The sequence below is a fragment of the Scedosporium apiospermum genome (genome assembly GCF_000732125.1).
Source record: "Scedosporium apiospermum strain IHEM 14462 chromosome Unknown SEQ_SAPIO_0086, whole genome shotgun sequence".
In the NCBI taxonomy this organism is placed as follows: domain Eukaryota; kingdom Fungi; phylum Ascomycota; class Sordariomycetes; order Microascales; family Microascaceae; genus Scedosporium; species Scedosporium apiospermum.
This window is the reverse complement of record NW_015971787.1, coordinates 712721-737311: the sequence shown is the minus strand read 5'-3', so window position 1 is coordinate 737311 and position 24591 is coordinate 712721. Positions and strand designations below refer to the sequence as shown.

At 47.8% G+C, this 24591-nt stretch overlaps 2 protein-coding genes and 5 pseudogenes across 2 annotated transcripts; 2 read left to right on the top strand and 5 right to left on the bottom strand.

Annotated features, from left to right (window-relative positions):
* Window positions 1-3292: 3292 nt before the first annotated feature.
* SAPIO_CDS2446 lies at window positions 3293-3739 on the bottom strand (annotated as a pseudogene; the record flags this gene model as incomplete).
* A 7346-nt stretch (window positions 3740-11085) lies between these two features.
* SAPIO_CDS2445 (uncharacterized protein) lies at window positions 11086-13167 on the bottom strand (the record flags this gene model as incomplete). Its single annotated transcript, XM_016785461.1, has 4 exons — window positions 11086-11293; window positions 11620-11756; window positions 12715-12822; window positions 12892-13167. The coding sequence occupies 4 exons, from the start codon at window positions 13165-13167 to the stop codon at window positions 11086-11088; spliced, it is 729 nt and encodes a 242-aa protein (XP_016644837.1).
* Window positions 13168-14524: 1357 nt separating this feature from the next.
* Window positions 14525-15367, bottom strand: SAPIO_CDS2444 (annotated as a pseudogene; the record flags this gene model as incomplete).
* Window positions 15368-15886: 519 nt separating this feature from the next.
* SAPIO_CDS2443 lies at window positions 15887-16228 on the bottom strand (annotated as a pseudogene; the record flags this gene model as incomplete).
* Window positions 16229-17697: 1469 nt separating this feature from the next.
* On the bottom strand, window positions 17698-18968 carry SAPIO_CDS2442 (uncharacterized protein; the record flags this gene model as incomplete). The annotated part of the gene is made up of 2 exons (XM_016785460.1): window positions 17698-17997; window positions 18198-18968. 2 exons carry the CDS (start codon window positions 18966-18968, stop codon window positions 17698-17700), a joined length of 1071 nt encoding a protein of 356 aa, XP_016644836.1.
* Window positions 18969-20719: 1751 nt separating this feature from the next.
* Window positions 20720-21559, top strand: SAPIO_CDS2441 (annotated as a pseudogene; the record flags this gene model as incomplete).
* A 1250-nt stretch (window positions 21560-22809) lies between these two features.
* Window positions 22810-24246, top strand: SAPIO_CDS2440 (annotated as a pseudogene; the record flags this gene model as incomplete).
* Window positions 24247-24591: the final 345 nt, after the last annotated feature.

The window sequence follows — 24591 nt, the reverse complement described above, 5'->3', positions numbered from 1 at the left end:
AGTTTCAAAACTTCATAGCATGAAGCACTAATTGATGGTCAGTCTAATCTAGTCGGAGAAACATTCTCCATGGCCCCAGATTCTCAGACCGGTATATGAAATATAAGGACCTCATAATCCTTTAGAACTCTCATAGTGCCGTTCGGGCCAATCACATGCATTGACAGTGGCTTGCTCGACAAGTCAAATCTAATACTCAGCCAAATGTCGACTCTGTCACCCGCGCTATTCCACCTGACATGAGCGCTGCCACGTCGACTCCAACCTCCAATCAGGACCCTTGCATCCATTTTCGGGAACAAGTCAACCCGCAGCTTGAATTCCAAGACTTCCCAGCCGGCTTTGGCTGGCCGAATGCCGCAAACCTCGGCCGTAAACTCGTACAATGGTGCGCACCCCCATGCGTAGCAGTCTGACCGCTGGTTCACATCATCTTCCACCTACATAGTCAAGCCGTGCTTTAACTGCTTTCTCCACGGTTCCCAGAAGACGTGAAAAAGGTCACTGTAAACGTTAATCATCGACATTGCACGGAGTATGTAAAAGGACATGGCTATTAAAGCTTTAGTAAACTTTAGAGGTGTCAGTTGCGAGCCGTTGATGTCGCCATTTATTGAAAACGATGCTTTCCGTGCTGGAGATGGCGATTCAAGGCATTGCAGCAGTATTCTGCTTGCCTCGCCTTCCTTTGTAGCACCGCACAGAACAGCCCAGATCTAAGTGTGCTGGCTATAATCCGTGTTGGGGTTTGCGCCCGAGAGAAGCCCGTCAGTGAAGAACTGGCCGTCAAAGCAACGCTCTCTCACAGCCTGGATAAGCTTCTCGGCTCTATCGTAGTACTCATTGCAGAATTGAGGTCGTCCGACAACTCTACAAAGATTTTCAAAGCGTTTTAGTATATAGGCATATAGGAAATTCATAAATATTTATACGCCTGTCCGCGTGCCTGCTGGTGGAGTTCCCATTGGCTGCCATTCAGGGGTCCAGTCAACGAAATTCCAGTATGTAGTTTCCCGCGAGACTGTCACCAGGTCCAAGTTTCCATCAATTTGTCAGCGAAAGGTCTCCAGTACGGCGTCACAAACCAGGATAAACTGACGAACAAATCTACTATCTGCATAGAACTCGTAATAGTCTGTAACTATACAGATCCAGTACAAAGAGAAGGTCGGAATGATTTGGCATTGATAGGATGGGGCTCGGCTTTCGATCAGTCCAAATATAGGTCGAAATAAGTTGTAAAACTAGACTATCACCTACCGGGCCATTTTATCATCATTAGAGACCATGTATGTGAATAGTGCAGAGCTCCGGGTATCCATGGCATATTACAACTGCTCGTAGAATGGACAATCCTCATAACAATCATACATACAGTTCTGGAGAGTCTTGATGCTTGTAGTCCAGAGAGAGTTATAGCGGCCGTCATCGTCGGACATTTTCAGGTCGAAATGAGCGCTAGGACTTAGAGTAGATACCACACTTCCACAAGATCAATAGTGTTAAACATCAATATAGCTGTAGGAGAGACATAAATATCTAACAACAGGAATCTCAGAGTGCAAAGGTAAAATAGAGCAAAAACAATTTCTTCAGTAGAGCCCTTATAATAGCGTAGAGTAGCCGCAGACTTCACATCTTCAACACCACCGAAGACGTACTCATCCTGGGGACCGAAGAGACTCTTGGCTGTGTCACAACGGTTTCCCTTGACATAAGAAAATGGGGTTGATATTGGCTTGTCCTCAAAGCATTCCGAATAGGTAACTTGCAGGATGCTGCCTCCTCGTAAGGGTCTCCTGAATCAGAAAGTAAGAAAAGCTGTTAAAAGGTAGCTTGCTTCTAGATCTAAATAATGTGAAGTCCCTGGCTACAATCGAACAGCGCAGCTGGATCGTCCATCTTCCGGACCTAGTAGAGCCTGCTACCACTCCTCTATACTTAATGTGCTTCTTACATTATACAGAGCAACGAAGTGATTCGGTTGGTGTTGAAGTTGTGGTATTATCTGAGGTGACAGGTTCCAAGGCAGAGCAAGCCCAAAGGAACTGGGAAATTTGAGGCGCTTCAAGGGAATCTAGCATAAACCCTCCGATCCCTCCGAGTTGTTGTTCACCATCTTATAAACATTTAAAAAAGTATCCTCAGCCTGATCCGTACACAAGTAGGAGGTATTGTCCAACGCCACTTCCCAGCTTTCATCAGTTTGGAAGTATTCAGCACATTTATCTTGCTTGCAATTATCTAAGATGCATATAAGAAGACCTAGAAAGGGAAGTCTCACAAAACTTAGCGCACATTACATGGCATAATAAAATCACATAACTCTGATAGCGATATAATTCACGCCCGCCGATAAGTAAGGCTACACATCGAGCTCATCATAAAACCATAGATTCTCATCGCCTTTAGCAGGCCCATAGTTGACAAATTCCCCATTAATATATAATTTATACCTTGTATCAGCGGTAATTTAAATAGAGATAGGAGTGCGCGGGATATTCTCAAGAATGAAAGACTTTCGAAAATGGACAAAGGCTCCAGCACAAGCCTCCCCTTGATCAATCCAGTCAGGGTGCCAAATCCAGATACTATCAAGCAGCGAAGACTTTATATCTATGTTAGCAGTTCAAACATCTCAGTAAATGAAGTATTTTAAATAACGCGGGCATAAGACAGACAGAGGAGAGATGTTCATACTGAGCTGAGGCATTCCCTGTTCATCCCCTGAGGGCTTGCTTTTTATATCACCTAATCCTGATGGTCCACGTCACTACAAAGTACGTAGACAACCTGTCTCGGTGTAAACATGGCCAAGAGTAAATCAAATTACAACAACAGGACGGGGATATACATTAAAAGTAGAAAAATTAGTCACAGCTAATATTTAATACTCTATCCTCTTTCAGTCTATGTTTCTTCCTACCGATTTGAGTCAATAGTGCACGACAACGTCTACTCTCAGAACAAGATTCTAGACCTCGAATTAGATACAGAACAGGTCTTTCCTAACTAGGAGATCAAGCCAACCCTCACCCAGCAGCCAGAGCCCAGGCTTAGCCCAGCCCAACACGATAGGTGCATACTAGCGCCGCCCTTAACCCAATAGAACTTATTAAATAGCAAAGTAGGCTGGCTTTTTAGTGTAGTTGGCCCACCAGAGATACGGGTCACCAAAACCGGGAACGCCGTCCCACACCCAGGAGAAACAATCATAGAACCCCCACAGCGTAACGCCAATGCACTTCTCAGTATTTAAGCATACATCGACTGTGTCCGCGTAAATATTTACCTACAACTGCGTCTGCTCCGGGCTATTGGGCATGTCAATAAAAACATCGAGCTCAGTATAAGCTACCTCAATATCAAGCTCCATGAACCAAGCAAGGTTTTCAATCTGCTGTTTGTATGTTGGGGCCTGGATAACGGGGAAATAGGCCTGCAGGCCGATACCATCTATCCTCACCCCTCGAGACTTCAGTTGTCGCACGAGATCTGTTACCGCCAGTGACTTTTCGTTTCGAAACTCGATACCGTAGTTGTTGTAGTAGAGCTTCGCCTTAGGGTCATGCTTAGCGGCCAGCTTAAAGGCAATATCAATATATTCAGGTCCAATAGCATCTAGCCAGATCGTCTGGCGGAGATTACCCGTATCGTGATCAATGGCCTCATTAACGACATCCCAGGCGTAACAGCGTCCACAGTAATGTGTCATCACTTTTTCAATATAGTCCTCCATGATTTAGAGGAGTTCTTCGCAACTCCATATTCCCGAAGTCAACCATTCTGGCAGACCATTATGCCAGATTAGATTGTGGCAGCATACTAAGTAACCTTGAGAATGTGACCAGTCCACCATCTTATCCCCATTCGTAAAATTGTAGACACCGCGTTCGGGCTGGACCGCATCGAACTGGGGAAGTCATTAGCTAGATCCTAAACTCACAACCGATTGCATTCTCTAATGTTCTATTCAGCCCTGAGCCTGTCAAGGTTCCAAACGCCATAAAGACCTACTTTCAGAAAGTTTTCTAGCGTGATTTGACCCCACTCCATGCGGTTAGAGACAATGCTGATATACTCCATCTCATTAAAGTATTTGGGGTCAGTGGCTATACTAAAGTACTTCTTCCCGCATGCACAGATAAGTGAGTTAAGACCGTACTTGCCAGGAGCCGCCCCTGCTAACGCTAGTATTACTAGACATAATATAGTAGGGAAGATTAAAGTAGAAAGGTTAGTAATCTTTATTGTTGCTATTACTGTTGCTGTAGTCAAAGAGGTTAATGCAATACAAAAGTAACAAAAGACTGGACTTACAGACGCCCTAGCCATGTTTATATAGGCATATTAAATACATCTATTAGCTTTAAAAGCACTCTCAACCTATAAATAAATACTAAAAGATGTCCCCAAAACATGGTAGCATCGGGTTCCTACCCCAGATTATCTACGTTTCGGTCTATAAACCTTGAGTGGAGCTGATATATTGAAATGTGCCCTAGTGTTTTACCAAAATCTAGACCGATTGTAATATGATAGGAGGGGCACTTCGGCTATTAAATTACCAAGAGGCGCGATAAAAGATACGCCCGGTAGCAACAATACCGACTGGCTTGCAAATCCTTCCGATACTAGTATTGCGAATAGCCCCGAAGCACCGAAAGGCAACAGTTGTCCATTTAAGCCCGCATACCTTCACCTTAGGAGAATCCTGCCCGACATTCCGCTTTCATTCTTCATAGCTCTCATCCTATAGCATGTCTAAGGTCTCGGGACTCGGCCCGTCGGATTTACATCTTATATTCTACTACCTATTTCCTACTACACGATCTTTAGAATATAAGCACTATTCACAGTTAAGCAACAGTACAATAAGTTATTCTCTTCAGTAGTCAATTCAAGTACTCTTGCTCTCCAGCACTTGTCTATGCATTACGGACTATTAACGCTGAGAGATTGCCTCACTGTTTCCGAGAACCAAATGGGAGCGCAGTCTAATATAATAGAAAGGACAGCCTACAAATAGGTACGAGTTTACATAATTCAGTTATGCCTTATTTGACTACTCCGAGTAAACCCCGCAAGGTCGGTCGAGTTTGTTCGATTACCCAAATAGGTCATCAAGATATAAACACGGAGTACTAAATTAAATATAGAAGGAAAATTATATAAATCTACAAGCACTACTTATATCTATCTAGTCAATATTTTCCTTGCTTCACAAGGCAGGTAGACCTAGGACACCATACTCGAACAATTATCAAGTATTACAGGGTCACCAATAAGATCTCGGTTACTAACTATTATTATATTAAAAATAATCGACAAAGGAGAGAAGAATAAGGAAAGAGAAAATGAGGCGGATTCATAAAATCCAGGTTTTTTTTCTTTATCTCCGAGATACCCTCATTCAATTGTCCAAGGCATGTTAGAGTTGCAGAGGTACAGTATTAGGCCCTCAAAGCTACCCTCATACTCTCCCTTAATCTACCCATTTCCCAAGAACAACTACATATAGCTGTCCATATACTTAGTATAGTAGTGTTCCTATCTTAGCGTCTTGATCATCTTCAAAAGTAGACAGACTAATAATATATAAAGTCAGCACAGGATACTCATTTGGCATGAACTTTATTTTTAACCTACCAAGCCTCCCCAGACAAGGACTTTCCCATCATATGTATTATTCTTGTACCAGCTGGGACATGGCTCGGGGAAGACACTCGTTCCCATCCAAGAATCAATATACTCATTCAATTAGTTCACGACACCCTCTCAAATATTTAGAGTTTTGATCTGATTACTCTGCATCTTCTTAGTAGTCTATATAATGTACTCTATCTCTATCTCGAGGCACAGGAGTACCATCCCGTTCGCGAGATTGCCACGCGGCCCATTCACAACAAAGTAGTTTGGGAACCCTGGAGCGGCCATACTAAGGTAGCACTTTAGCATCAGGGACTAGGTGTCCCTAATATTCTAGCTATTACAACTAGTAAGTTCGAAGTATAAGGTCCATACTACATCATAGCTAGTCCCTGCACTATATAGATATGAACCCCAAAAACTAGTTAACTTAATTTGATAACAATCAACCTCGTACTCGCTCCGAGTCTCAGGTCTCCACAGAGCTAGACACTAAAAAGGTTTCAAATCATGCCAATAGTAAAGCTAACTCTCCACAGAGCACCGGCGGTCAATATTACTAGATTACGCCCCTGCGATAGTGCCTCCACACTCCAATTCAATTTCAATTCCTACATAGCCCATTAAAAACCCCTTCTCTCAACTTACCCCCACCAATTTTCCCATCATTATCTCCCATTAGACCTAGAAGACGCATTGAGGAGCTAAGGACACTGAGAAATACGAGGCATTGCAGATCTTTAGTTAGCCTGGAGGGTCCCAGCACCAGATCTTTACTTTTTGTCCCCAACTATACCTCAGTAGAAACCGAAATCATCTTCCTGCTCATAAGCAAAATCGCCATTCCCTGACTGCATCTTCCTACTCAACCAGATACACTAGTTACTCTACCCACTACAGCCTAGCAACTACTCTAGCATACTCTCACCAGTCCTAATCCTAAGACCAAAAGAGGCATTTACACTATAGCTAATAATACCCGAGCAAATAAAAAAACTACCTATCACATAAGCTACTATACTTATAACATTATTTTTACTTCCCTAAACCACAACATCAGCAAAGTTATACCTCAGCAGCCTTCTCAATATACCACACAGCCACAGTATTTCGTCGTATTTCGTCTTTGCATCCCAGAATGCACCTTGGCTTCATCGGTTTAGGGACTATAGGCGCCCCTATAGCCTTAAACCTCTATCGGAAATTTCTAGTAACAGTCTAGAATCAGAGCCCTTCAAAATACTTAGCTTTAACAAAAGCAGGCACCACAGTCAGCAAAAATCCGTCAAAGTTAATTGAAAAGTCCAACATCATTTTCACTATACTCTTTAACAAATCTGCAATTCGATCCATACTTAACAACAATATCTAAAGAGCACTTCAGGGGAAAACACTAGTCAACACAAGCTCTATATCTATCAGCTTTAGTCATTCACTCGCAGCTCTGGTCTACCAGGCAGATAGTAATTTTATCAAGATGCTAGTTAGTAGTAGTTGCGATCCTGCTGAGAAGAGGCAACTCATTAGCATAGTTACTAGTAATCCTACTATTACTGAGCACATCAAGCCCTTTGTAGAACCGATAACCAGCACCACCATATACTATAGCCCTATTGGACAGGCCCTTAAGACTAAGTATACAGTCAACCTCTTTCTAATTACTATAACAGCTAGCATAGCTAAGTCCATAAACCTCACCCAAGCCTAGGGGTTAAACCTTAAGGCATTTAGATAGGTACTCAATAGCAGCCCTCTAGCTTCTACCTACTCTAAGCTTAAGTTAGTAAAGATATTAGAAGATAATTAGTCTACACAAACAGCTATTAAGGACTATTACAACAGTACTCAGCTCATCAGGGCAGCAGCAGATAAGGCAAACATTAGTATACCACTTATACAACTCTACAGTTCTCTATATAAACAGGCATATGAGTCTAGTCTTAGTAAGGAGGATATGATTGCTATTAGAAAGTTGTTCTCAGACCCTATACCCTCTAAGCAGTAGTATAGTTATAAGGGAGGCAAGCTAGTATAAGATCAGAAACTAATTAAATCGCTATGGTAAGTGCAGGCTATTAAGGAGTTCAAAGTGGTAGTAAATTAGACACTATAATAGAGGCCCGGGGAGAACTTCCTGTTAATTTATACAGATGGGGAGTTTCAGGAACTCTACCTGTAGGCTCGCTCGGAGTATCAGTTTCCATATCAAATAATATCAACACCAAAGAGATAGCATTTCCTCAACCAGGGTGTAAAAAGAATACCTTAGACAAGCAGCAGTATTTCTTCAGCCATTTAGGGATATTAATAATAGAAGACTAAGTCAACTCTTGATTGAGTTCACTCCCTTCATAAATCCATCAGGTCAGGTATACTAGGGAGTTCAGTATCTATCTCTACTCTCTTATATTTTTATAAAGTATTCACATACATCTATAAGTTCAGTAGTAATAAGTACCTAATACTCTTAAATTCGCCCAAGACCTTGTCTTAGGGAAGTTCTACATAATGACGACAGACAGGATATTTATCAACACTCCAATAATAACAATGATAACATCAACAGAGACAGGCATAGAGGGCGCTCATGGGCAGAAGTTCGATGTCGATGGAGGCAAAGGAGTATAGTTTGAGAAGGTCCTGGAGACGCCATTGCTTACTTCCCTTTCACATAATATATATTATATTGTTGCAAATTCTAGCCCTTGTGAGTCCCATGCCATATACCAACAAGAATATACAAGGGGGCTCACCACCAAGTGAGCTATTCCGATGGCAAATCCTGGCTGCGGAGTAAGCTAATCATCGCTATAGTACTCTGAGAGTTCAAAGGTGTCTCGAGAATGGCTGGTTGACTTGATAGCACCAGCGCAAGTTCTGGCCATCAACCAATATCAACACCGGCAAGCCATATAACATCAAGCCAACCAGGTCTGTCCTCGACCCACTTCCCTAATTGGGCGCAAATTCTAGCCTTAACCGGGGGTGTTGGTTGAAATAAAACACACCGTCATCAATGACATCCACTCCATCGAGTTCACATTGACTATATATACACGCAGTATCTTATTACACGGGTATATAATTTACTACCTTTCACACTACAAGGGTAACGAGCAGAAAACTCTTCAACCACCCAGCCATACCCGCCCCTCGCGAGATCCCGCAATCGGAATAGGAGTTTTACAGGACTCAGATATCTATTCTGTATCAAACTGAGAAAAAGACGATGAAGGAGGTTGTGAAACTCATGGAAGAGAATTACGGATTCCGTGATACGTCGGTTATAATACCCCTCCCGAGCTTCATCAAGAGTCAAGTTCTAGCCTCATAGCAGCCCGTCGCAATATACGCGGCATTTCGGGAAATGGGGAATGAAGAAGAATTCGACTCGCGAGGAATGGGAATTTGTTGGTCTCCAAGTCCAGAAACGTAAGCTGGAGGGGAGGGATACCGAAGTCCTGATCAATGGCTGCTTGATTTCAGCGAATTAGCTGAGGAATGAGTCCACGAGATACGCCAGCCAGTTATCCAGGGCTGGCGAAAAGTCGGGTAGGCTTTTCATTTGTCCCCGCTAAATTCACTCGTTGTATCACGCATGCTCACGCCCTATTTCTGTCAAAGGTGATGCCGCAATTGCTCCAGTTGTTGTCATCGCTCGGACGCCAACTCCGGGACCACCAACTGGGGTCCATCGTCTTAATATACTATGGTTTCAGTTCCAGGACCTACTAGAATCATTCAATAGGCCACAAAGCAGGATTTCATTACTAAATATCGACTCGGAGGCTGACCAAGGATAGTTGGACACTTAAGTCCCCTAAGCGTTTCTTCTTTTACGAGTATCCCGTCTGGCCCGATAGGTATGACGATAGGGGCTAGTATCATGGACTTTTCCGATGCCCTATCCTCGTCAACACGAATGGATGCGGTCACTAGTACTTTCGGCTATGCGGTCCACGGAATGGCCCAACCTTTTTTAGCCCGTGGCCAACTCTTCGATGGGAGCCAGGTGTTGTCTAGTCCAAGCCCAGCTATGGTGTTGTCGTCGGAAGAAGCTATCCGAGAAGCTAGACAGCTTTTCAGTGAATGCTTAGGGGAGAGGATGGTCGATCTCGACGACTCAGTGCACAAGTCACGACTTCCGTCCGATCTAGATAACATTACGATTGAGAAAGATAAAGGAGAAGTCGGCCGACACATCCGAGACTTCTACGCCAATTCTGGCTGCTCTGAGGCTTTCCGGTTGCTCGGCTATACGGTATACCTCTCCACTAATAATCTCCTTTCCGATGAGAGGCTTGACAAGGTAGTTGCGTGGTTGCTAAGGAGCGAAAGATTCTGGGCTCTCGGCTACTTCGTTAACATCAAGAGCCCAACGACGGAAACACATAGCAGAACTGCTAATCGACCACGGCGCGGATGTGAACGCTGTATGCAAGCCATCATACTACAACTACTCATTTTTCATCCCAGCACTCCAACATGCCACGAGAGCGGGTAACATCGAAATGGTTCAAGTTCTTTTAGAGGCAGGAGCAGATGTGAACGGCTTTCCGGGAAACATGTACTTCTCTCTGTGATTGGGGTGTACCCAGGCCGACAGCAGCGGGTCTGTGGGTGTTGGCGATCCGGACCCAGATGATGAGGATATGTTCTATGGGTGGGGCGAGAGAGGCAACCACCTTGCCACCGCACTGCAAGAGGCAGTATTGCTTAAAAACATAACCCTAGTCCGGTTGTTCCTAGATCTAAGAACTGACGTTAATGTTATGGAATCTAAAGGAACGGCGTTGCAGATTGCTGCTGGCGGCCCCAAGAAACTCAACATGGTAAGACTTTCGCCACGAAGCGCAACACATGTGAGTAGCCCCCCCCCCCCCCCCCCCCCCCCCCCCCCCCCCTACGGGGGAGGCTACACTGCTCTGCTGGCAGCAGCCAAATCGGGTAACGAGCTTCTCGTGAAGGTCTTGCTTGATGCTGGAGCTTATGTCAACTCCCGTCCCGCTCTCAGAGGCGGTCGAACCCCTCTTCAGGCAGCCGTCGAGTCCTGTGACATCGACCTAGTTCGCCTTCTTGTCAACGCCGGTAGCGACGTCAATGCAAGACCAGTTTTCAAGTATGGTAGAACTTGCCTTGAAATCGCATGTAAAAATGGGAATGCCGACATGGTCGACCTTCTTTTAGAACTAGGCGCCGATGTTAACGGCCCGGCTTTCAATGGATACACTCCTTTGCAGGTGGCAATTAGCTTCAGGACGTGTGCTCTCTCACGGCAGAACGCCGACGCGACGTCGATAAGCCACTCGAAAAAGGTGCAGATGTCAACGCTCTCGGTGGACTTTGTACGCTCAGTCATGCAATCGAGTACGAAGACTATAAACTAGTCCAACTGCTCCTTAAAAGTGGGGCCGATCCCAACGGCGAAAGGGCTTATTATTCATGGCCTCTAAGAAAGGCGCTGGTGCAGAAGGCGAGGAAAATCAGCGACCACACGTTGAAGTGGCGGCCCATTTCCTGCTTCTGGCCCAGCATGGCGAGGCGGGCTTCATCGTCGTTCTGCGGCTTCTCGACATTGAGGTCCATTTTGCCAAGGTTGTCGTAGTTGTGTTGGAATACTCGGATTTGCGTTGCCGGGGAGTTACTAAGAGAGTAAACAGCCGTGCAAGCCTAACGACAGGCAACGCGGGCAAAGGAGGCGAGTTCTCTGCAGACCCAGAATCAACGGGAGGACCGGCGGTCAACGTACTATACCCCGTTTCACAGCAGATGTTATTTTCGGGCGATATCAAGGACCCATCATAATGGTTATCGGTGGATGGGCGTATCGAACCCCGGTGAGGATGAGCCAATCAGGGAATTATCCAACAGCAACAACAACAATGCACGTTACCGAGATAGCAGCGTTGCGAGCGATGCCACCACCTGGGGAAGTGGAGACAGCAAGGCGCATGGTCAGGTAGATCTCACAATTCTGATGCTCTTATTGGCGTGGCGTATCTGGGGAAATGGCCTAGACTCGAGTCGGGAGACGGCTGTGTGCTCTCTGCCGTGAGGGAGGGCGAGTAAAGGAGACGAATCCAGTTGTTCATTCCGACATTTCCGAGCTACGTTTCAGGGTGTATTTTGTACCATTTGGGGGCTAAGCAAGGTATGGATGATAGTATCAAAGACGCCACGAGACATGCCATAAGATGCGTGAGGTTTACTCGTGGTGTTATTAGAGCACGTGCCATTTGGCGCCTTGATGAGGAGGTTGCTTGCACCTGGTGAGAACACCGTTGTAATACCTAAGGACGGCGCTGCAAATTTACGCCTCAACCGAGCTGCCATCCCTCCTCTGCACATAGGCCTTAAGTTTTGGCTCCAGAATTACATCGCTGCACTTCTTGATCCTGCAACTCCACTTTACTCGTGGGATCGTGGGTAGCACTGATCTACGTGGAACCAAATGCAGTAAAGTGAAAAGCAAACCTCAGGTTCTTGCTCATCTTTGTGGACCTCATCCGAACCTCATCTCGAAAAGAAAAAAATTATGACGGGAGCCGACCAAGTTAAGTGATGCAGCCGCATTTCCTCAAGTCCGGAGCAACGATACAATCCTGTTCGAGCTCCAGAGGCACTGGGAGGCCGGTTCCGCATTCGCGCAGGAGATCCCTCATTTCGAAATGGAACCTTCCCCCACAGCGAGGCGCATACGTCCTCACTCCTTCCCCACCGCGTCCACTGTTCAGCATCCGACGATGATAACCTCCATCTGAAATTCTACTTCTTCTGGGACATCACGCCGTTCAGCTGAGACCGCATCCCACCGGCATCGTATTCCATGCAAGAACTACTGGCATATTTTACGATTAAACCCTCATCACGGGCCTGAAAGAGCTCCTAATATTAGGTTCTTAATTTCCACTAGTCTAAATCTTTGCCACCCTACGGGAAGTGCTAATTTTATACCATATATGCAACTCTAGGCCGAACTATATCACGTCGAGCCTCCAGCTAGTTAGGTAAGTACGCCTGGACAGTGATTACTAGGCGCAGACTGGGGAAGACAAGACCCTTCACTGTAATACCAGTCCATGCGGGTCTAGTTGCTTTGAGGTATTTCCGAGCAATAGGCACAACAATACCGGCGATTCCTTGGCCATCCTTCTCAACCTCGTATGTAGTCATCTAGTTTTCCAGCTTACCGAGTCAGTTCTCTGTCCAAGTGCGGGGAATCCTCCCACACAAACAACTTACCGAGTAGACGTGCTCCCAGGCATCGTCACCTAGACCGGCCGCTTTCAGAGCCCTCTCGACATGGTCAAAAGCTTCCGCGACTTCCTCGGCCAAGTCTGACGGAACAGTTCCATCGTCCCTAACTCCCACTTGGCCACCAATAATCACGGTCCGCGTGTTGGCGGGAACGATGACGGCGTGGCTAAGGCCGAACTGGGCGGCGGCTTGCTCACCGGGGCCAGGCCAGTTGCGGAACTTGAAGCCGTGCGTTGTGAGCTTCGATTCCAGGCTCGTCATGTTGAAGCAGAGGCCACTATGTCTGCAGATAAATTTGTCTCGGTGATAGAGAAGACTAGAATATAGCTCTCTTGCGAATTTAGCTTCCAATGGCTTTGGCCTGTGCTACATATATTTATAGTAAAACCCGGGAGCACTAGCCGCACCGACGGAGTGGGACGGGTGCGGGAAATTACTCGATTAGCTATGGTAGATGGATCATGGGTCCTAGAAATTTGAGTGATGTGCGACCCATCCTGCAGGCCTTCGCCACTTCCTTGAATCCTGCAGGAAACTTCAGCGTTCTTTATAAGAGAGAATCTTATCCTGCTGGTTTGCGAAAGTATAACGCTCCCTTGTCCCTCCCTAATGTCAGTATTTGCTCGATCTAGATAGCCCACCTGGTTGAGAAGGTACGTATTCTTCCGCCAAGAAGGGTTGGACCGGGACTTCCGATCTCCGCAGCCAAGAAACCGCCCTGTCCATTCCACGACATATTGTAGCGGAAGCAGGTTAGGAATTCCGAGGTTATTAGTAATAATTATATCACAAGCCTACCGCGACTCACTCTAGTTTTATTCAGCTTGTAGATATGTAGACGGGCTTTCATTTACTAACTAGGAGCTTCGTGGGGTCAAGGGATTAGACTTGTTTGCCCGAGCTCATTTGACTAGGGTTCCTGGAGGTTTTCCCTTCACACTAATCTATTTGTAAGATACCCACGAACTATACGAGCATCCTTCAAAGTAGCGTGAATCATTTAGTCCATGGCCTGTTGATGGCCGACTGCCCATCCCCCATGATAAGACGAACACTTGAGAGCATTTTCTCAGCTGTCCTTATCAAAGCTATCAAGTTCCCAACTCCAGCGCCCTGAATCAAAACGGCAAGCCGTTAGTATGACTGCGCACGAAACTCCTCTCTGAAAGGACACTCGCGCACCCTATGCAATATCTCCTAAAAGTCCCCTGGGCGGCTTCCTCATCTACGTCTCGATCAATGAGCTCATACAAGGCAAAGCGCGTCTCCTCGGTATGGGAGGATCTTCGGGCATAAATCGCAGGCTCTGAGTTCTCGGCCCGATTTGAACACGTTCTATAGGGTATATCGATGATTCCTCCTTCCAGTACTTACAAGAACTAGCCTGGCATCTAGCCCAACGTTATTATGGACGAAGAGGCGAAGCTCCCGAACAACGAGTTGACCTCTATCAACTTGTTTATGCTTTCTGGTGGGTCGGATACATACAAGGGCCTTAATTCCCTAATTTCCGCATTTTCTTAAGATCCATCACTTGTATTAGGAGCACCTATTTGTCTTCTAATATTCAATGTTCATTTAGCCGGAAAAGTATATATTCCGACAGGCTTTCAGTGATTCATTCACCAACCTCAAAGGCTAGATCAGGAAGAATATGAATGCTTCGAGGACTGTCCTCGTTTCCAACAAGTCTAAGGCTAATATACCGCTCGTGGCGGGGGGTCACACTGAGAGACACCTGCTGTTTACCTTGTTTTGAACCTGCGTGAGCGACCCAACGCCATACTTTTACTTCAGAACCATTCTCTACTGCAGGCCCATGAATGCCGTTGTAAACTTTGCTAATCGAGGAAAATTCGTCTCCGGGTACAGACGCCACGATCTGAGAGACGCCCACGACGTGAGAAGGGTGATTCGTATATGAGGGCGCGGTCTCAGTTGCTTTTCCGCGGTTGGGTACCCGCAGATGCCGTGGAGTGATATCAAGGCACCAAAAAGGAGCGGTGCCGGGCCAAAGAGGAGCCTTTGAAGCATCCAGTACGGAGCTGATGGCCCACTTTAACTCTACCCCATCCGGCCGAATACGGCCGCCTGGAACTGGGTCGTGGTATCTGAATCCTGTCTCCGAGTTTGCATCCTCAACCCGTTTCTGCACGGCAGAAAATTCCTTCACATCGGCAAGTGTGTAGGCCCAGTCGACGATGGCACCCTCCTTTAAGGATCCCCACCGATGCTCCTTTCGACGTTCTGGGTCGAGGCCGTCCCGAAAGGCAATGAACTCGATATAACTTCCGTCAGAAAAGATGACGAGTTTGTTCACCGTACGGCCGTCGGCGTGAGAGCCACCTTCGATGACTGTGAGGGAGTTTTCCAAGATCTCGGGTAGCTCTTGGAGGGATTTGTAGGATACCAAGATAACGACATGGTCAAGAATGGGAAGAATACGGGACTCGGGTAACATCTTAATATGTAATACGTGAAGGTAAGCCTTATCGGTCTAGGTGGGATGGAAGCGGTCGGAATGCTTGAGACATATTGCATCGTAAGGTTTGCTGTAGAAACCTGCCCTATAAACTATGGGATGTGGCTCTTAGTCACATGGCCTGTTACCCCTCTTTGCCACGCCATTGAAATTGATGATTTCGTGACCGAGATCCGCTGTCTTGGAGTATTTTTGAGGCTCACCAGCCCAATAGAATTCATTCGTTATCCGTTGCTGGCATTTAATATGAACTACACTGTGGTCGATATGAGACTGACGAGTGAGTGATGGTAATAGGTTGTAGAAAAACTTACACCACTACGTTCGGAACAGCAGGACACGCAGTATTGAAATGATGCCTTCTTATAATTGCCTAAGTACCTAATACAAATTCCATGCCTTTGTTGACTTGCTGGGAACGAACGAATTCCTTCTCTCCCCATCTCCTCTCCTCACACTGCTTCCTGATCATTGCGGCGGCTCCAATTGCCGAGTATGTTAATATCGGCGGCGAGAAGCGGCGTAAGATGAGAAGTCATCGAGGAAGTCCTTCCATCTTGCCGTCACGGGGTGCACCTCGTCGAGTTCGCTTTGTCTGAAGAGTAGTATGGAGCCGGGTGCCGGCACTCCACCATTCATGCCGACAAACTCCCTGGCGCGCTGGAGGTCGATTTCGGCAAACGAGAGATTTGGGTATTCGGTGGAAACGATGTTGAAGATGGATCGGTCGTTGGCATCACCTTCATATCGTGGAACAGTGGCCTTTAGGACGACGAAGGGCCTCGCACTGACAAAATTGTGCAGCTCGGAGATGGTGTTCAAGGGCTGGACGCGAGACATGGTTGCTTCTGGGTTGGGTGGGGGTGTGGATGCGGTCGGATTTTCTATTGCGGAAGTGATACTTGGTGGTTCTGGGAATGAGATTGACTAGAGAGATGCCTCTTGGGAGATAAATGTCGATGAAAACCTGAGCAGGGTATCGAGGATTTATAGACCGAAACTCGAGATACCGGTCGGGCGCTTGGCGCCAAAAAGGCGCCGGGGCGTTTGTTTGGGCTCGCATCCTAAAGGCCAGAACAGGGCGGGTCGATACTTGGCATGATTGGGCGTAAATTGCGGCCAGCCCACAGCAAAACAAAGCTGTCAAGTCAAACACGTCGCCTCAGCTGCGCTGTCTGCCCTGCAATCGATGCCCAACACTTGAGTTCATGGATCAGATCTGTTGATTCATCATGCAGAGAGTTTGTGAGGCGACAAAGTAATGGCGCCCACTGGAGCTGGCGAAGGGCGAATCCCTTGAGCTGACGCGATAGCTTACGACTTGACAGATGGGCATAAACAATGAATAAAAGCCATATCATAACAAAATCATTAGATGTCGCGTGCCCTTCGGGCTAGAGACAGCCCAATGGCCAGAGGAGACAACATCCCTGATCGGCCTAAATCATGAATGTCGCACCCCAACCAACCAAACACCAAGGCAAGACAGACGGATAGAGTCACGCAACAAGATGGCCAATTAAAACAGGCACATACACTCATACTCAAAATTGTTCCAGGAAACAGAGTGTCCTGATCTGGTATTCCAATCCAAGGCGTGCTCGATTTGCCACTCAAGTCCTGAGATAAACCCAACATAGAACAGCGAGCACAACTCATGCCAGCGCTTCTGCAACAATGCCGTGGATCCTTCCCTTTTTTTAGATCTCTACTTTCTAGACTTGCTGGCGGAAAGACACATCATCTCCAGTCTTTATCATAAGTTTCCACTGGCCTGACAACGGTTATGCTTGGTAGAATGTGAGGCCCTCGTAGACCGAATTCAGTGCTGTTATTAGCTCGCATTGCTCCATATTATCACCTCGCCCCTAGGAGAGAAAACTGACTGGCTAAGAAAATCCCTCAGAGATGGGCTCGCTATTATGGACCGGGGTTAGTGACTCGCTTAGACGTCGGTTATTATCCTCTGATCTTCCAGGCTCGGTAAGTCGAAGTAAAGCGGCGTAAGACCGCCTAGATAGAGCCATGGATGAGCTTTCCTCTAGAACTTGGGAACACTAAGATCGAATTTCTCTACGTCCTGGCCCCGGAGGCAAGTAAAACTCACCTCAGGCACCTTGCGCGTCGATTCGACCGCCTCCTCGCTCCATCCCCACACAGTAGCAGTCAACGCGATTATCATCCCGCGATCTAGATCTAAGCGGTCTAAACGACGTGGCTAGCCTTCCCAAGCAAGAATTAGATGATGCGCAGGATGCACTGGAGGTACATCTTCGGCAACCCCATGGACAGCCTGCAATGCGCGCAGTTCAGCCACTCGCGTGGGCAGGACGGACTGGGAAGGTGATAAATCCTCTCTGGGCGACGATTTCAGCCCTGAAAGCGCTCCCTTCGCGGAGGAACTGGAGCTTCATCGCACTTTCTACCGTAAAGAGTTTTGCACCGATGGTTTTAAGTTCGTCCCGGAGACCTGCGCGGCGAATAGTGGAAAGCCGGACGGGGATCCGGTCGTTTGAATGTGTCAGTTGAGCGGCCAAGCTTGAGATATCCTCCTGGCAGTTAGTGCGAAGCCTGGCCAACATTTCGTTAAGTGGGCAGGTAAACTTGAGCTGGTTCGACATTACTGGTATTCCGGGTTAAAAAGAAGCTCACCAAGCTGTACAAGTCGTTCATCGAAAGCTTGTAGGGCTACAGAGCAGGGAACTAATCAATCGATTCTAGAGTATACAATCTGAAACTCAGGGGTTTGGAGTCCATGATCGCCGTGGCCATGAGGGCTGGTTGACCCATCGTGACCAACAGTACGTACCGAAGCATTCTCCATTTCTGCAAATGCCTCGACTTGCTCATCGTTTGCGTGCATCCTCCTCGTAGTCTCATCTTCCTTCTCCCTGAACCGAACCCCATCACTAAAAACTTGTATACGGCCTTTAGATTCTTGACGTAGCCTCTCCAGCCAGACCTCGGGAACATTCCCTTCAAAGCTGACCCATCTCAGGCTAGGCTGTCGAGCAACTTCCTCCAGCCAATTGGGCCATGCATAATGCTTTAAAATGAATGAGTCTCTCAATTCTTCCTCGCCATTCTGACGTCGCGTTTCCGCGGCCGGTAGCTCGCGTTCCACCTTCTCCCGGAACTCGTTCCTATGAAACTCAATATCCAGGTGATCGACGTTGGGGCTACGTTTAAGAAGGTTGAATAGGAAAAGTTCCCACGAGGGGGAGATGAAGTCGGGATTCTCGACGGCGACAACCATTGAGACACGGCGCAGTCGTTCGAATCGCAAAGTGCCGTGGCACTTGATGCCGGTGCGTGTGCCGGAGCCCTTGGTTGACTCGTGGACGATGATCTCGCTGAAGGCGACAGGGCTCATTTCCATGTACATCTTCTTGCAGGTGCACATGACTGGCGGTAGGGGTTGTTCGTATGTTCGGAAGAGAACTTCGGGGTATTGAGTGATTTCCGTCATCAAAAGATCGTTCTCATCCGGGGGGGCGAGGGCAAATCTCTGGATCTTCTCGCGGATCTCCGCAGGGAGGCGGAAGAAAAGAGACTCTGTCTGGGGGTGCATGGCCACCATGATGGAGAATATATAGTGATAGTGATGGTGATGGCGATGGCTGTCAACAAGATGTAGAGGAGACTCCTTGGATGCATACAGGAGAAGATTTTGCCGTTTTGAGGTTCATTTGGCCAGGTAGACAGCATCCCACCGCATCGTTGGGTGAGTGGAGCCGAACCTGAGCCGAGCCTGGGCAGTGCTGAATTTGTGCTGAGCAAAAGCGGGGTTATATTACAGAGTGTGCACATGTGGCCCGTAAATTGTAAGAAATTGACCAAGTGCGACAGGTGGTGTTGAAATGTCGTATAACATCATCTTGAGGCCCCCGGCATACCGACTATTTTAGAAGGAAAACTTTAATAGGTGACCGCTCCCTTGCCTATCAGGTAGTTCCGAAGTTGCTCGACATGAAAACGCAGTTAGGAAGGGGGGAAATAAATACTTTTAAAGTATAGTAGTTAACACTACAAAGCCATAGTATTCAAGTTCTGGGCTCCTTGTTAAAGTAGAACGCTTTTTAAGTCCTTAGTAAAGTTAGTAAGATTTAATAAGATATTAGAGCTATTTTATGGAGCGTGAGGGGGGTAGGAGAAGCACGGATATTTCAGCCTCTTCCTTCTTTCCCTAAGATGCACTAACAGTACCACAGGGGACCACGGGGCCGCATTGCTCTAATGCTGGCGCAGTCGAAGTGTCTTTGGCGGCCGGATATCTCTATACTTCAACCGGTCTCATCTCTCTCGTATTGCATTGCTGCCAACTTTTTCTGATCAACAGAGTCAGTAAAGACTTGCCGGCCGTTGAGACCAGGACCGAACCCTTCTCCCAGATTTTGTTCACAATGGTAATTTATACCAGCATAGCGGTAGGTCAAATGCGGGGAGGGGGGAGGATGGTCTAGGCCAATGGCATGTGGCTAATTCTGACACTTCCTAGTTGTGCAATGGTATGGACGAGAGCCTGCCTCCCCAACGCAGCTACTTGTCACGCATGGCGCCTGTTGAACTATCCCCCAGCGATCAAAGACGGCATGTTTGGCAAATTGGCAGCTGTGACACTGATGAGCAACGACACCAAGAACATGGCTTACTACGGGGATCTTTTCTAGGAGTTGTTGTCGCAGGTATTGGTTTGCGTCGGAATGTACATGTTAGTCGGGGAACCAGGGTGCGTAATGCATATTTGCGCGATCAACGCCGCCAGGGGGATTATTAATAGCGACAGAAGCAGCGGCACCGCGCTCCTGGTGTTGACGGCCCCCGGTGATGGACCCGGATGACGGCAAGAAGCCGCTACTGCTCGAATATGGGGAGTGGAAAATGGACCCTGTCTACTTGTACATAGTAATGGTCTCAGATCTGGTGCAACTTCTCCCCGTTAACCTACGAACTTATACCGGACCGTGACTCTTCCAGTGGCTACTATTGTCAGTTCAATATTACATCCGGGGTCATACAAAGAAGCTGGACAGGCGCAAAGCTGAAACTTTTTACGTTATCGATAACATAAAATGTGGAGACATTGTGGATTCTTGATCACGAGTCTATGCAGGTGAAATTAGACGCCCGAAGAGGTTGAATGGCTTTTTGATTTTTAGATTTGCCTTCCTCCCCGCTTCAGCTGCGGCGAAGTTTGATCGCGAAAAATCTTCTCGCCACCGCCCCGATAACATAAATCAATCGCTTGATATCTTCGACTTTACTCCCATCTCAGAATATATAGCAGCATCTATCCCGTAGCAGAAAAGTCTTCCACTTTCATTATTCACCATGCCGTCGACCTCAGGCCCACCCTCCGCGATCGTCTTCTATGACATCGCCATGCGTCCCCCAACAGAGAAAACCTGCTGCTCGCCAAACCCCTGGAAAACCCGGCTAGCACTCAACTTCAAAGGTCTTCCATACTCGACGTCGTGGGTGCCTTTACCCGACGTTGCGAAAGTCCGCCGCGGTCTCAAGGTACCGGCCTGTCGCAAGTTTGCCGATGGGACCGACTTCTTTACCCTGCCTATTATCGAGGATCCCGCCACGAATTCCTTTGTAGGGGACTCCTTCGATATCGCGGTCTACCTCCAGAAAACGTATCCTAACTCGGGCGCGGGCGACCTTTTCCCCCCTCAGACGCTCAACTACGTCCTTCCCAATGACTTTGCAATGCTCATACCATTGTCGGATTGCCGCGGTGGTGAGTATCCTGAATACTCCAAGTTCAATGTGAATGTCGACGCCACCTTCACCGCATATGTACAGCTTACGACCCATGGATTTCCATTCGATCCAGCTACTGCCGAGACCAGTAAGGCGGAATTTGTCCGGCGTGCGGGTGTTACGTGCTGGGACGACTTTGCCTTGGTTGGCGAGAAGCGAGACAAACTGAAGGATTCGTTCCGGAATACGCTGGGTGGCCTGGCTGAGCTCTTCTTGAGGGATACCAGTGGTCCCTTTCTACTCGGGACAAGGGCTAGCTATGCAGACATGATCGTTGGTGCGTGGTTGCGGATGATGCGCGTGACCCTACCGGAAAGTGAATGGGAGGAGCTGGCAAGCTGGCACAAGGGTGTCTTTGGGCGGTTGCATGATGCATTGGAGGTATATGCAGAGGTGAAGTAGGGTGCTTGGTCAAAAAAGGATATCTAGCTTTAACCACAAAGGCAACTGAACGACGAAGATCCAACTTGTTGATGGTGAAGATGCGAAATAAATTGTCGGACGATATCTCAGTCAAAATGACACATTGGCCTACTTACGGCTCGGCTAAATGAATGCAAAAAGATCCTCCTAGTATCCAAACCAGCGTCACTTTGCATAAGCAGCCTTGTTTAGCCACTGCGCTCAGCTGCCTTTACGCAATGACAGCGCCAACGTGACTGCGTATTATGGATTACGTTGTTGGAGATATCCTTTTTGCCTTGATCTTTTGGGCAGCAAGGGACCGTCTTCCTCCACTTTCTGATTAACGACAAACAAGATCGCTCACTCTAATTTTGCTTTCTTTGTCTCCGAGGAACCAACCGGCACTCACGAGAACCGCCGTGATCCAAAGATAGCAAAATGCAAGGGACGACAGCGCAAGGGAGGATAAGGGGCAATATTGTAAGGGGCAGCAGTGCAAGGGACAATATCTATTTCACTTTCAGCTTCTTGACGCTCCCATGACTCACGTCAAACAAACGTTTCAATATCACCTTCAGCGACGTCAACGTTCGACGGTTGACAGTCCCGAAATAGTTAATCCACTTCCATGCTCATCCTCTTAATCGCCGACAAGTTCAGGACCCCAACCTCCACTGTCTCTGACGTATCGATGACCTCAACAGTCCAATTAATGTTGCGGGCAACGACAATGGACAGGGTTAGCGCGTGGGGTAAAAGCTATTAACTCCGGCGGGGGCGGAAGTAAGCCCGCGATGATACCTCGGCAATCTGTCTCGGCAAGGGACCCTGTGCTCGTCGGGGTGGTCGTTCTCGGCCGAAAATCATTTCCCGTTGAGGTATCTCGCACGACTGATGACTATGGCGGAAAGGGATTTCAATGGGGGATACTATCGTATTGGCAAGGTATATTCTATTCCTGCTGCTGCCCCCAAGTCGACGATCCAATCTTTGAGGAGGCAGGGAGCCGACGACATCGACGATGCCCTTCACACGTTCTGCTCCACAACAGATATATATATGGACAGGGGTCCGTCACGGCCGAAGTCGGTTCGGGCCAAGCATTTGGAGCATGCGCTAGCGTCGGCGGGCATCAACTGATTACTCAACGCTACGGAACTTTTTTTCTGATTCTTGCTCTTTTTCTCATTCGATTTTTCTTGTTCTTTTTTCCCTTTTCCTGTCGTTTCGCTCCTGACGTCGTGAACATGTTCCGCCAGGACAAAGACAAGCGAAACTCGGATGTCGAAAGTGAACATACACAGGTAGCCGCCGTATCCGGCGAGCTTTTGGAGAACTCACCTGAAGCCGGCAAAAAGGGTGACGAACCCCCCAACGGCGGATACGGATGGGTTTGCGCTATCAGTTGCGCCGTCGTCAATGCACATACCTGGGGCCTCAATTCGAGTTATGGTGTCTTCCTTGCCCACTACCTTCGAACAGACACCTACCCGGGAGCGACCTCTCTGGAATTCGCTTTCATCGGGTCTCTCAGCATCGCCTGCGCGCTCCTCATCTCCCCCATCGCCACCGTTGCAGTCGGCAAAGTCGGCACAAAACCCACTCTTTTCCTTGGCGTCGCCCTCGAAACCGCAAGTCTCATCTGCGCAAGCTTAGCCAAGAAAATATGGCATCTCTTTCTTACCCAGGGCATTCTCTTCGGCCTCGGTATGGGCTTCATCTTCGTGCCTAGTGTCGCCATCGTGCCGCAATGGTTTACGACCCGCAGATCCTTGGCCAACGGAGTGGCGGCAGCGGGATCGGGATTGGGTGGTCTGGTCTACTCTCTCGCCAGCGGAGCCATGATTGAAAACCTAGGCGTCCAATGGGCCTACAGGATTCTCGGTATTATCGTTTTTGTGGTAAACGTCATCTGCACCATCTTAATAAAAGATCGCAACAAGATTATCGGCTCCCGCCAGGCGCCGTTCGACACCGCTCTTTTCAAGCGAACGGAATACATTCTTCTCCTCGGTTACGGGTGGTTCAGCATGCTTGGCTACGTCGTGCTCATATTCAGCCTGGCAAACTACGCCAACAGCATCGGACTATCTTCTTCCCATGCCTCGCTAGCAAGCGCCATATTCAACTTGGGCCAAGGCTTGGGTCGCCCTTTCATCGGCTATTTCAGTGACAGGACGGGTCGTATCAACATGGCCTGCTTGACGACGTTTATGGCAGCGACCTTCGTATTTGCCATTTGGGTCCCCGCCAAAAACCTGGGCGTGTTGCTATTGTTCACCGTTGTTGGAGGCGCCGTTGGAGGCACATATTGGGCCACTGTCGCACCTGTCACGGCTGAGGTTGTCGGCTTGCGCGACGTTCCAGCGGCGCTCAACCTCACGTGGCTCATCATTGCCCTCCCGTGCGCTTTCAGTGAGCCGATAGCGCTTGAGATCGTTGCCGGCACGAATAAATACATCGGTGCTCAAGTTTTCACCGGCTTCATGTATATTGTTGCCGGGTTGTCCCTGTTTATCTTGCGTGGGTGGAAGATTGAAGAAGTTGCGGCAGTCGTCCGAACCACAGCGCCAGATTGTGCCGAGACCGCGAGATCCGAAGAGATCCGAAGTGGCCACCACCCTGTCGAACGAATTTCGTGGGAGAGAATACTGGCTAAGTGCTGGAGGCCATCCCGTGTCTGATTGCGAGCGAGCCTCGTCTGGGGAGCTCGGAGCGTAGGAACAACTAACCACTAGTGTCCCGACACGAGAGCTGAAGAGTGTTTGAAAAGAACTACATGGTGTTAATAGAATGGCAATATATACTTAGTTCCAATGCCAGTTTATACTGCCTGTCCCGGAAGATGACTGCTCTGAGTATTTTATGTAACTTCTAGACAGAGGAAGGCAGGCAAACAGGTCCGAAGGCAGATAAACAGGCAATAATATCGCCGAATAACCCAGTTTCTGCCTTGCAATTATCCGAGTACTACGCCAAGTTAATAACATGAAGCTAACCCTGGTAATCTTTTCTGTCCAAATAACCAA